This window comes from Haemaphysalis longicornis, unplaced genomic scaffold (assembly GCF_048455015.1).
Source record: "Haemaphysalis longicornis isolate Haplotype H1 unplaced genomic scaffold, Haemaphysalis longicornis Haplotype H1 scaffold_3, whole genome shotgun sequence".
In the NCBI taxonomy this organism is placed as follows: domain Eukaryota; kingdom Metazoa; phylum Arthropoda; class Arachnida; order Ixodida; family Ixodidae; genus Haemaphysalis; species Haemaphysalis longicornis.
The window spans coordinates 76,900,365-76,917,181 of record NW_027526335.1 but is presented as its reverse complement, the minus strand read 5'-3'; the positions used below and the strand labels follow the sequence as shown (position 1 = coordinate 76,917,181).

Below are 16,817 nucleotides of genomic sequence, written 5' to 3'. Positions count from 1 at the left end.
ACACACGCACGCACGCACGCACACACGCACACACGCACACACGCGCACACGCGCGCGCACGCACGCACGCGCACACACACACACACACACACACGCACACACGCACACACGCACGCACGCGCACACGCGCACACACACACACACACACACACACACACACACACACACACACACACTGTGCAATCGCGACGACCATGCAAACGCATTGGTGGTTGCATATGTTACCGGTTGGCGTAAGAACCGAGCGGACGCCAACGGTAACGTATGGAATCACACATTGGCGAGTAACCCCCCGCTCAATTTTTTTTTTTTTACTCATAGCCAACTCATGGTGAATGATCAGGACATAGATCGAGTTTGTCATCGACGTTATTGGCTTCCAGCCCTACCCCGAAGCGAGCACAAAAACTCACCTCCACAGTGACCAGGGCCTCCTGCGATTGGACTCCGTCCGTGGCGGCCACGAAGAACTGGTGCTGCGCCTGGAGCTCTCGGTCGAGCGGCTCAGCCAGCACGAGGGCTCCGGTCAGCGGGTCCACCTCGAAGCGGCCGCCATCCGACGACTCGTGCTGCTGCTGGCCGCCGCCGATGCTGAAGCGCACTGTGCCTTCCAGGTCTGGGTCGTGGGCCTCGAGCACGGCCACCGTCGAACCCACCGGAGTGTCCTCGGACAGCGACAGCACGTACGGCCCGTTCTGGAACCGCGGGGGGCTGTCGTTTCGGTCCAACACCGTCACCGTCACCTGTGGGTGCCGAGAAAAGCAGAAGCGCGTGTTCTGAACTGTGTGCGCATGCGCAGTTGGGGGAGCCTGTCGAGTGCACTAGTTTAAAAAAATTCTTCATCTCTTTCTATGACTCACCACAACCTCCCCTTTGCTTTCCGAGGTTTTCTTGACTGCCAACCCTTATTTTCTGTCTTATTTCACGGAGCCCCTCATTTCCCATTTTCTGATTCACTACATGCTTAGCGAGGGCCTCTGTTCTGGCAGTCTTGGTGTCAAAGGGAGCTTAAGAGGGTTCAACGCTGGTCGACCACTCTCGACATGTCGTAGACACTCGAGTCACGGCCCGGGGGTTAAAAAGAAGGTCCCCTTCACCCCGAGTAGTCCGAGTGGCGCTGGCTACCACCCCCAAGTGCAGGAAACAAAAATACCTTAACATAAATACCCGAGAAAGTGCTGGGGAAACAGCCCCGCCGGTAGCGTAGTGGTTATCGCACCAGACCGGTATTCTGGAGGTCGTGGGTTCGGATCCCACCCGGCGGGCATTTTTTCACCACTTTCTTTTCGACTAAAAAAATTCTTCATCTCTGACTCACCACAACCTCCCCTTTGCTTTCCGAGGTTTTCTTGACTGCCAACCCTTATTTTCTGTCTTATTTCACGGAGCCCCTCATTTCCCATTTTCTGATACTATATATATATATATATATATATATATATATATATATATATATATATATATATATATATATATATATATATATATACGCATTACCCGCTGCCCGCAGCTAGACGACACATTACAGACGCCAATTAGCCTTCACGCTGAGACAAAGCCGCCAGGATGATGACTAAGCGAAACTTATTCCAAGAACGCGCTCGAAGTTACGACGGTGCAGTCTCTGAACGATGGCGCGGCGCATAGCGTGCGTTCCTCGCTTAAGTGCGAGCACGAATTCGTTACACGCTCCTCCGAGATAGGTATCGCGCCTCTTTCTTGCCCCCCCCTCTTTTTTTTCGCGGAAAGCGAAAAGATTCGTGCGGCGGCTGCGGCGCCGGGCCTCCCCCCTCGCGTGGTGGTGTGTTCGGCGAAGCGATCGATCCTGTTCCGGTAGCACAATAAGCCGGCCCGCCGACTACTCTCCTCGGTCACGAGAGCGCCTCTTCTTCTTCCTCCTCCTCCTCCTTGCACCGCTGCTTCTTCCTCGCTGTCTTTCTCCTCCGCATCCTCTCTTTGCTGCCTCTTCTGCCGGCCTCACAATGTGTCTCTCCTCTTCCTTCCATATTTCAGTTTTTAAAGCAAACAGAGGGAGAAGCGAAGATTAGGGCGCCCACTTGGAGTCGCTGTTTCCATCCATCATCATCGGCAAACGCTCGCACGTGAGAGTGATTGTCTTCCCCCTCCTCTTCCTCCTCCCCTTCCCTGGTTCGAACGTGTTCGTGGACGCTACAGTGTACTGGCCTTCGCAAGTCGCTGACAAAGTGCGGTGCTAGGGAACTCCGCCAAGGCCTCTAACCCGGCCGTTTACCCTTGTTACGTGTACCCCTTTTAAAAAAAACTTCCGGCCTCTATTCTGACCAAAAATGAATTCTCGCTAGTTTGGGGGAAACTTTAGTGTGAAGTGGCTGTGACTTAGTCGCGAGCTAGTTTGGGGGAAACTTTAGTGTGAAGTGGCTGTGACTTAGTCGCGAATTTCCTAGCTTTTTTAAATTATTTATTGAACTGAATGATTTTTTTTTCATCGGATGCTAAGGTATCGCACCCATAAAATTGTTTTAATTTACTAATCTCAAAGACAGCCGCTTATTTATTTAGTATTATATCTTGGCAAACATTTGTTCATGTGCAGCCACGATTGTGGGCATGTCCACCGCCGTGATCCCCTGACCTATTTTTCTCTCGAAAGTACATGAGCTACAAAGTGCACCAGTAAATCTAAAATTTATTACATTGAACGTGTCTCAGATTTTACCCTGATTTATCGATATGTAAAGCGCTCAGTTGCAGCTTTGTTGTGCGTCTAGTAGCTGCAGTTTATCCCGTTCGAGAACAGCGACGAATCTCCTCATTTTTTATTCCCCAACATTTTACCATCAAATTTTTTTGGGGTCATTCAGATTCTATAACTTTCTCCATCCCTCTGAATAGGCCCGTGCATAGGACGCTTAATAAATGCCGGGTACATTGGAGGGAAGTCTCTCTCTCTCTCTCTCTCTCTCTCTCTCTCTCTCTCTCTCTCTCTCTCTCTCTCTCTCTCTCTCTCTCTCTCTCTCTCTCTCTCTTTTTCTCGCGAAAAGCGGCAAATTATGACATGAAACATCACAGCGTAAATCGTGGGATTCTGTCAGCAGTCCGCTTTGGCGACATTTCCACCTGCTTTTTATTCCAAGAAATGTTTATCGAATGAAATTGTAAGCAACCGGTTCTTCATTCCTCTGTTGTGTCAGTGTAGCTTATCGCACTTTTAGTTGCCTTATGGACGTTTCCTACGAGCCCTGGCATTAGTGGGTATGTGCCAGGAAATTGTAATCGTTTTTACGATCAGTCGCTGCTGAACGCACAATGCGAACTTCAGCAACGGACCATCATGCCTAACTACCAATTTATTATTACTTGACATTGAGACGTCATTTTGAGTTGAAATAGCCTTGCTTATGGCTCACACTCAACAACCCCGCCATGTCTCCCTTCGTGAAGTTGGCTTTCCCTCATTTTATATGTATTTGCAGTGAAGCACGCTTTAGAGGCTCTAGCAGCAGTCTTCAGCAAGCACGCCGGTCGGCACGGAAGCAGGTAATAGCGAGTTTTAGCTGACCGTTTTTCATGGTCCGCTCCGCTCCGATAGCAAGCGGGAGTGGCACTGCGCATGCGTGGCGCGCTTGGCCGCGAACGGCATTGGTTCCGGTTGCTCCGAGCGGGCCGCCGATACCGCGGACCGTCGAAAACGGTCAGCTAAAACTGTCTAATAAGTGCACCGTGGCAAAATATTTTTTCTGCGTTTGTTTCGAAGGTTTCAAAACACTTTTCTTTGTTTTGGGGCGGTTTAAATTACGCTGGCGACCGTGCGACTGTCCCGCAAAGACACTTTGTGAACCTTCGGGCTGCAAGGTGTATCAATGTTTAACTTTTCGTCTTGCTCCACTTCTCAAGATAGGCAAAGTCCAGCTTTGAAGCTATTCGCCTATGTCACCTCGCTGAAATAAGAAAAACATACTGGTGCAACAATATTGTTCGTGGTGTGCTGCGGTCAACGTCACAAGCGCGACCCACACTTTTTTGCAGCTCAAAACTTGCAATCGCTCTAAACCAGGCCCACGTGCGCAGCCTGCACCGACCAAATTTGCTGTAGCATCTGTAACCTCACCGAACGACAATCTCCCGCCACGGAGCAGTTAACGATTTCGCACTCTGGCACATGAATGCTATGTCATCCAGTGCTGGCCACAGTACCGAACAGATTGCGGGGTCGACAGAGAGCACAGCGATGTTCTGCGATGATGATGATGCATCTGCGAACCCTGTCAGCTGCGACAAAAAAGTTGGTCGAAAAAGCGATTGGAATCTTACAAAGTGTACGGCCCAGTCACTCCAAAACATTGCTGCACCCTGCCCGGCCCCACCCAGCCACGTTCGGTTAGCGGCGCGTGCCTCAAAATTGTGCACCCCTTAAAGGGACACTGAAGTGATATGTAAACATTGCGGGATTACTAGCGCAAATTGTAGTCCGGAGTCCCCAGGCCATGTTTCAACCACTTTAGGCGCGTTTACGCGATTTTATTTAGTAGAAAAACTAATTCAAAAACGCTGTCCTCCTCTCTTTACGCTCGCCCATTTTCTGTGGCGTTTTCGTGTGACGTCAGGAGGGGATGAGCTGGCAATTGGCTGCGCCACGGCTGCGCTACTGCACGGCTCCCCGGCCGACAGAGTCAGTCGGCCCAGCGTTTCATCCGCCGGCCGCCGGCGGGTCGTCGCAATCAAGGAGGTTAAAAAAAATTGCTTGGTCGCAATTCGTTCGCTTAGTTGAAACGAAGCCAGGACACGTTTGTGAATGGAAGAATGTGCCTTTCTTTACTTGGTTTGTTTGCACACTGTATCTAGCTCCAAGTCAAGGTCGTTTCACGTACACAAGCGCACATGCGACGCTTCGCTGACTGGTACGCCAGTAGGAAAATATAAGGCCTCTTGAAGGCGGGAGAAGAGTCAGCGAAGTCAATATAGGTACTAAGCAAATAAAATCAACTGATATTTTTACCGTACAGCGTAAAACTAGGGCGCGGGAAGCACTTTTTTGCGCTGGGCGAACAAGCACAGCGGTCAGCAGCACGACTACGCATCTGCGAACGCTTTTCCGTCTACGAAATGCAATTGCTAGACGTGAGCTACTGTGGAAACTCGGGCGACGCTTACTGCATGATCGCAGTACAACAAGTAGTCACCTAAGCTTCTTGAAATGCCAAAACTAAATAAAAGTGTAAACCGGTTGTACAATATATACCCTATATTAGCAAAGCGTTCGCATCCCGCTCCGTGGCCTAGCGGTCTGGGGCGCTGGGAATTCATCGCAAAAGTTTTGCGAGTCACGAGTTCGAATCCCCGCGGGTACGTGCTTTTTTTTTTTTTTTTGTAAGTTAACTTTTTTTGTTTTCCGCCGATGTTTTCTATATTGAGTTCACCTTTTTTTGGGCCGCAACGTTCATGGCTACACGAACTAGTTCACAAAACGCGCGCAGGCTGGCACTGGCGCGCTAGCGAGTTCTCGTTGGCGTGCTGTTGCCATAAGCACCGACTGCTTGCAGGCAGTGGGCACAGGCCAGAATAAACAGACCCTTGGCCTGGTGCGAACACGCTTTTCACGATACAGGCATGAGGGAGGCAAGCTCCAAATATGGGGGAAAAGCGCATGACATTTGGGCGTCTGCGGGTACGCGGAGGGCGTTCATGCACTGCGTAGGTCTCGGCTAGTGAATGCTACGACTACAAGCCGTCCTGGGAGGCTTATCTTGTGCATTTTACAGCCGACAACATGGCAGAAGCGCGGTACAATGATTACTGAGATATTGAGAATGCCCATCCAACAAAGCCATTGGTTATGTTTTACAGAACCGAAACCGAAACTTGTGTGATTGCTAACCTTGGGCATCGTCCAATCACGGCGCCCCTCCTCCCAACGTCACAGCCTTAGTTGGTGCGGCCGCCGCAAACCGCGCATGGTAGTTTTTCTTCTTTCGCGCTTTGTAAAATAATTACCGATTTGTCAACCGGATAAACGATGAAAAGTGTGCTAATTTGAGCCAGTCTACGCAGTGCAAGCAAAAACGGGAGCTTGACAAATTCACTTCAGTGTCCCTTTAACATCAGAGACGCAGAATGAAACAATTTTGAACAAGTGCTATGCAAACCCAACTCCAAAGGGCTCGAGGTGTTGCTTCCGACAATATCAGCGCGGAATATGTGAAATTGAACACGGATGCTGACTACGTGGGCTGATTGCTTGATGGTAGGGGCTACTTGTTTGGAGGGTCCACGTTCCACAATCCGAAAGGATCGGCTTGGAAACATATTAGAGCGTGAAAATCGTAAAAGCTATATTTAGCACTTGCGCTTTTCTCGACATATCTGCCGGGTGTAAGTAGGCGGGAGGGGGGGGGGGGGGGAGTGGTGGGGTAGAGGGTTGCCATACGAGGAATGTCCGATACCTCAGCCGCAACAGTTCATCGAAAGGCCTGACTCTACTGTCTATGCCTGCGCGCAATCTCATCCCTGGCCAAGGCCTCCCGCAAAAGTGCCGTGCGCCGTCCCATGCGAGTCCTCCCGGGCGGCATTAGCCCGATCCCTCGCAGTGCTCTATTTGGAACCCTACAAGCGCACTCGGTGTCGGCGGGGCAGGCCCTCATCACGGGCTCCCGGCATCACAAACGGCCCAACCGGGGGCGAATTCTCCCGGATAATGCGAAAAAGGGGACAAGGAGGGGGTCACGGATCGCTCCTCCGGGATCTACGGGCTGCCTACAGAAAAGCCCTGCGCGGCGGCGGCGGACCGGTTCGGGGCCTTTCTTGTTGCCCTACCCCCGGTATGGCACCCGCGCGATTCGAGCAGTCGGGGGGCCACACCTCGGCGAAGCCCGCAGAGGTGTCCGGAACGACCCCGGCGAGCCGGCAGGACTTAACGAACTCGCAGTGTGCGTGTGTGCGGTGGGCACACACACTGAGGCAGTTTTTCAGCGACGCTGCCGCCATGCCCGAGAGAGGGGAAAGCTTCTGCGCGGATATACGCATATACACATACGTGCATGCACACGTGCGCGGGAGGAGGCGCGCAGCGGTCATTCCGCACCTCCGTGGCGGCAGCGGCAGTGTTGGTCGTCGTCTTGGTCGTCGGCCATGACTCGTTTCCTTTCGTGAGCGCGCCCCGCCTTGGAGCCGGCCCGACCTCCGACCCCGCTGTTTCCTATTTCGGCATCGCCCGCCCGCTTTGGCGCGCATGTATACTGCCGCTGCGCACGGACGCCGCGGTGCACAATGAAGGCGAGAAAATAATAACCAAAGAGCGGCAAAGAATGACCGAGAGCTGCTCCTGCCCCTCTTTTCTATTCTTTCATTTTTCCGGCATTTTACTTTGAGAAAGCCGAAGAGGGGGGAATGTTTGCACCGCGAGCGACCCGTGTATACCACTTTATCGTTTACCCGCCTACCCCCGCCTCCTCCTCTTTACGCCGTTACGTTCTTCCTCTTTATTTAAAAAGATTTTTTTTTCTGTTTCTCGACTTGTTTAGCCCCAATCTGAGGCGGCGCGGTTTTCAAAGCATTTACACTCCGGTGTCCCCGGCCCATCAATCACGTTTTTCTTTTTGGGCATTCGCTTTTTCTTCTTCTTGAAGCTGCGTCCTTATTAGTCCCTCCCGCTTCAGATCAGTCCGCTGATAGCTGAGGCCCCCGTTTGTCCGGCGGCGATGTTACCCTGAAACTGTAACAGCAGCGTAAGGGCAAACACTTAAATGGGATGCTGCGTTATATAAACCCTCGCTATAGCGAAGCCCTAGGGACGAAACCTTCTTCACTGTAAGCGGTAGTTCGTTAAAAGCGGGCGTAATGTGCTTTCTATACAGTGCAGTGAATATAGCGAGGATTCGAGTAAAGCGATTGTAGCGTAACGAGTGTTTGCTACAAGTTCGCTCAACGTGACCTGGTGAAAATGCGACCAACGTGTTTTTGTTTTTTGTTTTTTAATCCATGGCAACTTGCTCGCGCCGTTGGTTTAGCTAAAGAAATAGCAAATCGGAAGCGAAATTGACAAAATTGTCTCTTCTCGCGTACCCTGGAAATTGAAGATGGCGAATGGGTCAAAGGGTATGGAATTGCTTAGTTGCGTTGGTTTCCTGATGGCACGTGTACTTCAGAGTCCTTCGCCGGCGTTTTTTTCACCCGTTGTTTCTTGGCACCTTGCCGTTCAAGGGCAAACTAATCCATAAACACTATCTGTGACGACTGAACAGAAGCGCGACACGCGGCGGATACACAAGAAGGAAGACACAAACTCAGTGCTGGGTATCGGTCCAGTTGTGCGTCTTTAAGTCCATCGTGGCGGCATACCGACTCACCCAAGAATCCACCTCAACTTTGAGTAAGCCAATCCCTTTTCGTGCGTACAAATGACCGTTAACCTGCTCGCTTCGCTGCAAATGACGTTGAAAGACCATGACGTTTCTGCAGCTGTCAGGCAACGCTCCTACTACTTAATTCGGTCGCCATTTTTTTTTATTTTTCAGTTTATTGAAGAATTGAGGTTAATTTTCAAATCATTACGTAGTGGCCACCAATGGTACAGTAGTGCAACAATGCCAGGCGCGAATGGCGTTACAAAATTTCAAAAGCAAAAGCAGTTGTTTGTAATGCGAGCGTCTTTTGACTAAGCTACCGTGTTACAATAGCCTCTGCGCATGCTGCGCGGTACAACACCATACGTACTTTCTGGGTAGACGCAAGGGTAGAGACAGGGAATTTTCATTCCTCTAAACGCCCTACTGTCATCTGCCATGCGGGGCAAATGATGATGTGGTTCAATCCCACCAGTGACTGCCGAAAATTTCTTTTCTGTGAGTCACATTTATTTGCCCTATTATGATGATTCGGGTGACAAAGACAAGAGCAAAATTTCAGTACACTTATAGACCTTTTTAACTTCTCCATCCTGGTAGCTGCCATTTTATCACTGGGCTGTGATAACGGCCCTATAATGGGCGGAGTCGACAGGAAGATGTAACTGCACATGCGGAGCACCACCCAGACCGTGTACTGATCTTATTAGGCAGTTTTAGCATATAGGTACCGTGTTTGCGTTACCGTTTACCGTGTGAGTGCACAGCGCGAGAGTTACCGCGAACGGTACCTTACCGGCACAGGCTTCACCGTCCCCAGCGGCTTCCGGTAACACGGTAAACGGTAACGCAAACACCGTAACGATACGCTAAAACTGCCTATTAAATATTAACGGATGAAGGCGTCTGTCAAGCCCACGAAAGGTTACCGTCTTTAACAACAACAACAACAACAACAACAACAACAACAACAACAACAACAAGAACATCGTTTGTTCACTGTTTACGTGTTCTTCGCGGGCAGGCAACTAACTGTTAACCGTCACGGGGATGGTGATCACACCTACTCTAGAAAGGAGGGAAGGGGCAGCCAACAAGAGAATGGCAGGCTACTCTTTAGCGGGGAATGTGCGCCAGGGATTCGCCGTTATAGCGCCACAACGCCTCCGTGCTTGCTACAAGTGCACCCTCCGGACTGAGTCATGCCCGAAAGGCGGCTACAAGAAGGCTCGGTGGTTCAAGGAACAGATTAGCAGCTCCGTTCTCCCTTGGCTCCAACGCTGCTGCCGGCTTTCTCTCACGGGTTCACCGTAGTTTCGTGCCTGAATGCAAGTCGGGCCTTTCTCATCACCGAGAATTGTTTCAAGGAACGCTTCACGGAGACGCCCCACTGTCACGACGGCAGCCGAATTCGCGCCTTTTAACGTGGGCGTCTTCGTCGGGCAGAGCTGAATCGCTCAAAAGAGAAGAAACGCCAGCCTCCTGAAGGTTTGTACCGCCTTGTCTTGACTCTCAGCAGCATCTCCCCCCCCCCTCTTTTTCTTTTTTACCCGATGGGACGGGTGCTTAGATTCAGTGCGAAACCATGATAAAATGTCAGCTTTTTTTTAACATTCATTTTTGACGAAGCAGTTATCCATGTACGCCATAGCTGCCATCATGCGGTAGATGTGCACATTTCATCTTCACCTTCCATTTTGGCTCCCCCCCCCCCCTTTTTTTTAACAGCAGAGCAATTATTGCTGGCCGTAATAAGTGCGGCGCCATCAAAAAACGCCGCGTCATAGCTACTCCCGCCGTTTACCGCATTCTTGTGCACGTGCTTTACGAGGAGCGCCCGGCATCGTACACGCTTGCGCGTCACGTTCGCAAAAAAATACCGATAAAGCAGTTTACGTGCGTCCGCGCCTCAAAGGGGGAGCACAAGACAGCTCGCGCTACAGACGCCCAGCTCGCAAATCGTTTGCCGCCGGTTCTAGCGCGTGCTGACGCGTTCCACTTTGGGCGAAACGTGAAAGCCTGCGGACAAAACCATCCCGACTCTCCTGTCATGCTTGAGTACGATGATGATATAGATTGATGTGACGATGGCTACTAGTGCCACAGTGAAAAGCGACGACGGAAGATGCTAAGGTTTGAAATTGTTTACAATTTCAAACCTAATGCAATGCGTGGTGGTGTGTCTTTCAGTGCTCCTCTAGATTCGCTATGGTTCATGCTTTGCGCGACTTAGTGCAAGCTCTGCCTTTTTTTTTTTTTTTTTACTCGAGGAAAAAGTTGGAACTTGAAAGATCACGAAATAAATCTGCAACTTCGCCACGGTAACCAAAAGAAGCAAGTGGAACATACAGGATATATTGCAATCGGATGGCAACCCATAGGAAGCACGGCGAATTATCGGGCGTATAAGGCGTTCTCCCGGACCGCAGTCTGTGATTCTTATGGCCCGATGGAGGTCACAGGTGAAAGGAGATGCGCCATTTAGCGCACCGCGGCGAAGATGCAGGTTACACGACGAAGTGAACGAACCTTACTAGGCCTCGCGCACGAAAAGAATCGGGTCGGCGATTCGGCGATTTGCGCTCCTTACGGAAAGGGCGGCTAAGCCCCGGGAGGATCGCGGACCAGACCGGTGAAGCGTGACAAGCCCGCGCTTTTCTCGCGACCTGCGAAAGACGAAAAGGAAGCGCGCCAATTTGGGCGTTTTCCCGCGAACCCGATTAATCGGCGCCGTGTGTGCAATGATCCACGGCTCGCGTGAGCTTAGTGCGGGGGCGGCATCTCTCCGCTCGTGATTTCCGGCAGCAGCAGCAGCAGCAGACCCGAGTCGCGGACTTGCAACGACGACGAAGACGCCGCCCCGGGGCCGGTCGGCGTTTGTCGTCCTCACGTTGGAGGGCCGCCCACCCAGTGCGCGTACTCGGACGATCAGGAAGCGGGAGAGGAGGGAGGGCGAGGGCAACGGTTTGCCCAGCTGGCCGGCCGAACCGGGGGGCTCCCGCCGAGAGCGAACCCTCGCCATCCATCAGGACCGGCCCCGCTGCCTCGCCGACATCGTGGCGCCGCTCGCAGCAACGCGCGCGGAGCGAGGAGAGGCGAAAAGAAAGAAGCACGGACAACTGCGGCGCGCATGCTGGACCCGCGGGGCACCTTGTAAACTTCTCGCAGGCTCCTGCTGATTTTTCGCGCGTTTGACAACGGAGCGTGCGCTCATCAAGCGGCCGCTGGAGACTGCCCTGGCATTACGCTGAAGAATTACGCTCCGCCGTGTTAGGTGCATGCGTCGTCGAGGACGAAATTTTCCGGATAACCAGGCTTCGTTTACACCTGCCATTTTTTTTGCACGGACACATTTATATCGCGATTTTTTTTAAACATCTACGTACTCTACGAACCAACCGCGGAGTATCGTGCGAAGGTACCATACATTCCCACTTATAAGGCGTTAACTGCCCATATGCGAGTATGTGCCCTTGTGCGTGTATGTAACACCTCGTAAGGCTTCAGAGTATGCATTCAGGATTTTAATGCGAAATCATTAGTCGACTCGGTAGGTTGAAATTCCGGCGTTTAAGAGAGCAAACAAAATGGCCGACGGTGCAAAGATTTGAAATTTGAGTTGTAAAAGTTAGGTAAACATGGGTCTGTATGGGAATCGCACCCAGAGCCTCCGGAAAGCGAAATTAGCCCGCATACCCAATGCCACTACAGGTCCATGGTTCCAGTTGGGGCGGGTCTAGTGAATATGTTGTGGCCTTCGACTTGCAAACGGGTGTTTGAGGCATGCACTGAGGCCTGAGTGAGTAATTTGAGTGTGGGAGTTGCAGAAGTAGCAATTAGGCGAGCATGACAGCACGTTCCCGATGTAGCGAACACGGGTTCGTGCCGGCCTGATGTTAGCAGCGCCATCACGCGGCATCCACTAAACCTTACGGTTGTGCAGCGCGACCCCCCCAGATGGCGTGCGAGCGGGGGCGTGTGCCGGACTGACGTTAGGCCTAACTCCACTTTGAGCTATAACGTTCGTCAATCAGTACTCACAACGAGTTTCGCGTTGCTTGGTACACTCCCACTATTATGACTTCATTAAAGCCTAGCTATAGGCCTAATAAGGGCTATCGGCCGAGGTTGTCAGTCACAGTAGCGGAGAGAACAAAAATATGCAAAGGATGACGATGCTAATGGCAGGAGGCGTTCCGAAGTTGGACACTAAAGCGTAAAGTTAAGCCTATAGCGTCCTATATTTAGGCTTAACGCCAAGTAACCTTCAAGTAGAGCCATTCTATAGTATACGCGTCAAGCGACACTACACGCATTTTGCATTGATCTGCAGGTACCCGTCGACGTCGTAAGACGTCGAAGCGCCCCGCCACACTATGTGATATGCCAGCAATTCGGAGGCTCGTGCACTACATACCGCCGTTCGTTCGCAGCCACATGACCCGTCGCAACAAATGGGCATTGTGCGCCGACGTCCACAGCTACGCGGGCGTGCGAACGGCGCTTTTTCTTTTAAAGACGATAGTCTTTCTTGGGCTACTTAAATCCAGAAATTTTGGTCTGTCTGTCTGTCTGTCTGTCTGTCTGTCTGTCTGTCTGTCTGTCTGTCTGTCTGTCTGTCTGTCTGTCTGTCTGTCTGTCTGTCTGTCTGTCTGTCCGTCTGTCTGTCTGTCCGTCTGTCTGTCTGTCTGTGATTCAGCCACCCGGCCAAAGCAAAACAATGCCTGCGCAATAGTCTTATAAGTCACAGCTAAATCTACCCGTCTATACCGGTGGAATGTTCATACTTGTCAACATTGTTGAAGAAGAACAAGACATTACGCAAATATGAGACAACAAATCAATACAGAAGTGATATTTGCAGTGTTCCTTTATAAAAAAATCAAACATGCTTGAATTTGCGAAATTAAATACTTCATCAACTGCAGAAAAAGAATTCACTCCGCCGTCGCCTGCTGTCGCCCACACCACTATAGCTTCTGGGGCCATTTTAAGAAATCAAACGGCAACAGTTACGCAAGGTTCCACTAGGTAGGTTCCATGTTCTGCTTGCAACGCACGTGGAGTAGGGAAACGCGGTTCTATAAACGCTGAAGTAGGGCGTAGGGCGCCTCGATTAACGCGCGTCTTCGCCGTACGGCAGCGTTCGCATCGAGTCACCCGGTTTGGAGCAGTTGAACGCGGGAAATTTAAAATGATTTAAGCAAACCTTTGGCGTCTTTACCTTGGGAGGAGCGCGACGCAAGAGGAACAACATGAGAGGTGAGCGGGAAAGCGAAGGGAGGCATTTACTTCGCAAAAGCCGATAAAGACTATCGTCTTTTGACGGCATTTGCAACGAAAGGAGCAGATACGCGGCCAATTTTTTTTTTTCACCGATCGAGCCGAGTAATTCTTGAGCGATGCTCATACTGAATGTGCGTGAACTCAAAGAAGTAACGCGCCATAAACAGAAGCCAGGCAGTGGCACGATGAGTGCGGAGCGAAGTATAGTTGCGCAAGGCCCGCAGCCGTTATTGCGCAGGATTTTCGGCAATATCCATCCTCGCAGATCCCGTGTGTGCGAGAATAGCGACAGCAAACGCGTCCCGCTCCATATTTAAAATGACCCCATTTTCACGGGCGAAACGGTGTCCCCCTTCTGTCCCTCGTTGCGTGCCCGAGTACACGAACCTCTAAAGAGGAGCAAGGGGTGACCAAATCGATACCGTGGATCGGGATTATGGAGATCTCTACTGTGATACAGTCTTCTGATCAAATCGTTTTTTTTTTTCTCTCCAGGCATGCTTTTGCTTCTGCTGCGTGTAAGGCTCGGCGTGTCGTACCATTTGTAGTTTCTGTAACTAATCGGGCGGGCGGGGAGCTTTCAGCAAGATGAATCGCTACAGAGAAGGATTGGCGCCCGGGCAAGGATGGATGCTGATAAGCACAGCTGTTGACAACGATAGATGGCGGTCTGCGGCGAAATTCCATAGTGAGAAAGATCGGCGACGTAGACAAATAACGAGTCCGGCACCACGAGGTCAATCCTTGCAACAGCGAGCGCAAAGGCGCCGAATGAATTGACGCGCCTCCTTGAGGGCGTTGCATGCTATGTGCTCGGTTTCCGCGTTGACTGCTAGAGCCCAGATCACCGGGAAGAGGCAGCTCCGCCACGGCGGATCAGCGTAGGCTGCGGGCCAACAAAGGCCACGGCTGCTGCGCCCATAAGGGCGGCTCTCTGACTTTACCGGGGCGTGTGGGACGTTAAGGTTGCGCCGCGCAGCGCGGCGGCGCATAGAAAACGCGAGAAGTGGGCCGCCTACCTATCTCGCACGCATGCGGCACGATCGGCCCCGCTGATGTGCAGAAAAAAAGCCGGGAATCAGCCTCGGAAAAACGAGAGCGCGTTGCCGGCCACCGCTGCCGCAAAGGCAGGTTCAACCTGTCTGCGCCGCTCTTCAAAGCGCGCGATGAAAGGGCGCTGGGACGCTGCCGGGTGGGGGGACCCCGGGTACGCCAAGAAGCGCGTCTGCCTTCTCGGGCGTTGTGAGGCTGACGGCCGTCTTTCGGGGCCGTCCCCGGATGGCCTCGTTTGATGCCGCCTGCGCGCGGATGTCGTCCTAACGCTTTTCAAGTGACAGTAACCAATGCCCTGTGGTGGCGCAGTGGCTAAGGCGTTTTGCTGCTGAGCCCAAGGACGCGGGTTCGATACCTGCCGCGGCGGATAGCGGAAGTGTCGAAAGTGTGATAGTACAGTGTCTAGAATTCTAGCCACTGTAGTGATAGTGTGTCGGGATTTCGGCGCAGGTTAGATACCCAGGTGGTCAAAATTAATCCGGAGCCGCCCACTACGGCGCGCCCCATAGCACAGGTGTTGCTTCGGCGCGTTAAACCCCATAATCTGAATATCTGAATATCTGAATAAGCGACAGTCGCCCCGATTTCATCGCCGCGACATGCCTGTGGCTGTCGTCCAAGCTTGCTGGACTCCTCTCGTCAACCATGAATCTCCACGTAGCATAATATGTAGTTCGCACAAGTGTCATTTTATAAAAAAAATATTTGAGATGTATACGCGTCGCTCCCAGCTAAGTAAATCGAAATGCGTTTCAGACGGCCAGCAGTAGCGCTCGAGCGGGGGAAGCGCAACCAGGTTGTTCATTGTTTTTGTTTACCTCTACCTCCCAGGGATTCTGTCGTGACCATTAGTGTAAACAGAAAACTCCCGCGAACAAATAAAATAAGTTACTGCACCGCCAGGAATCGAAACCTGTAACGAATAGAGAAACGGAGCGAGAGCCCGTTGTCTTACCGATTGAGCTACGAGCCCACGCGGAGACGGGGGAGACCGACGGTGCACTCACCGAGCACATCTGCGTGTTTACCCCCTGCGTTCTCGTTGAATGCCACGTGATAGCGTTACGCGACCTCTCGTGCCGCTGTGCGCTCCGCTCACGGCCCGTGTAGCGGCCGTGTGCGTGCCTTAGCAAATGATATCTCTTTGAAATAATAAAGGGTGTGGTTAAATGCATTTAACTTGCCTCTGGTTTTACTCTTTGTGGAGCCACGTGGGTGAATTCAAGTGACGTCACATGGGTAATCGTTGTGGGTGTCGTTTACAGCTTCGCTTTCCAACCACCTTCACTAGGTGGATTGGCCCGCATTTTTTTTGTTTGGTGAAATAATTTTAAGCACCAGTTAGTGGTCAACGAACGCAAGTTGAGCTTGGCATCGCTTACGCTTTTGTCCAGATCGACAAGCGTGACGCTGGACATCGTTATCAGTCGAAGAACTTGATTCGTTCATTCTCTGAAGCTTTTGCGAGGCGGCACGCTGCACAAACACGAGGATATAACGCCACGTAAGCCGGAACCCGGAACCTCCTCTCCCCAACTGTTGTGCTCTGTGCATCTATCGCGCTCTCCATTGGGGCACCTGAAGCAGCCGCCGTGTCTGGCATGACCACTGATCCAGCCGCTTTAGGTAGACCCGGAACAGACGCAGTGCTGGGTATATGAGCAACGGCGAAGTGGAGCACGATAATATGTACCCGTAACCGCGTGTACAGTCATGGACAAATGAAATGCGAACGCGAAAGTATGAGCCGGAATGCACAAACCTCGCAATTTCTTCCCGTGCAAGTCAAACTGGCGCATGGCTCCATAACAGCAACAATGTTTGGAAATGTAACCTTGCAAATATACCACAATTGCGCCAGTACGTGATTTCCACGAAACACATTCATTGTTTTTGCGTGCTCTAGCTGGTTCATATCGTAGAAGAGTTTGGTGTTAGGCCTGCTGGTACATACTTTGACGAACGGTGAAACCCAGCCTTAAAGACGCGTGCACGAGGAGAGGGTAGGACAACGCACACGCTTTTCCCTTTTCATTCGTCCATTACTGTACACTGCAAAGTCACTAGTTCGAACGGTTTACGTTATGGGCTGTGTGCTCATCGAAATCTTGGAAGGCACGCGTGACAGCACGGCCAGAAGTGACTGATGACCCCATAACC

At 51.6% G+C, this 16,817-nt stretch overlaps 2 protein-coding genes across 2 annotated transcripts in view; one reads left to right on the top strand and one right to left on the bottom strand.

The window, feature by feature from the left end:
- Positions 1 to 16,817, top strand: part of LOC144174661 (uncharacterized) — a 112,278-nt gene that overhangs the window by 9,972 nt on the left and 85,489 nt on the right. The window lies entirely within an intron of this gene.
- Positions 1 to 16,817, bottom strand: part of Ft (cadherin-related tumor suppressor fat) — a 105,963-nt gene that overhangs the window by 31,171 nt on the left and 57,975 nt on the right. Inside the window, exon 5 of the mRNA XM_077703444.1 lies at positions 414 to 743. Coding sequence (XP_077559570.1) covers positions 414 to 743 — 330 coding nt within the window. The remainder of the gene's footprint in view (positions 1 to 413; positions 744 to 16,817) is intronic.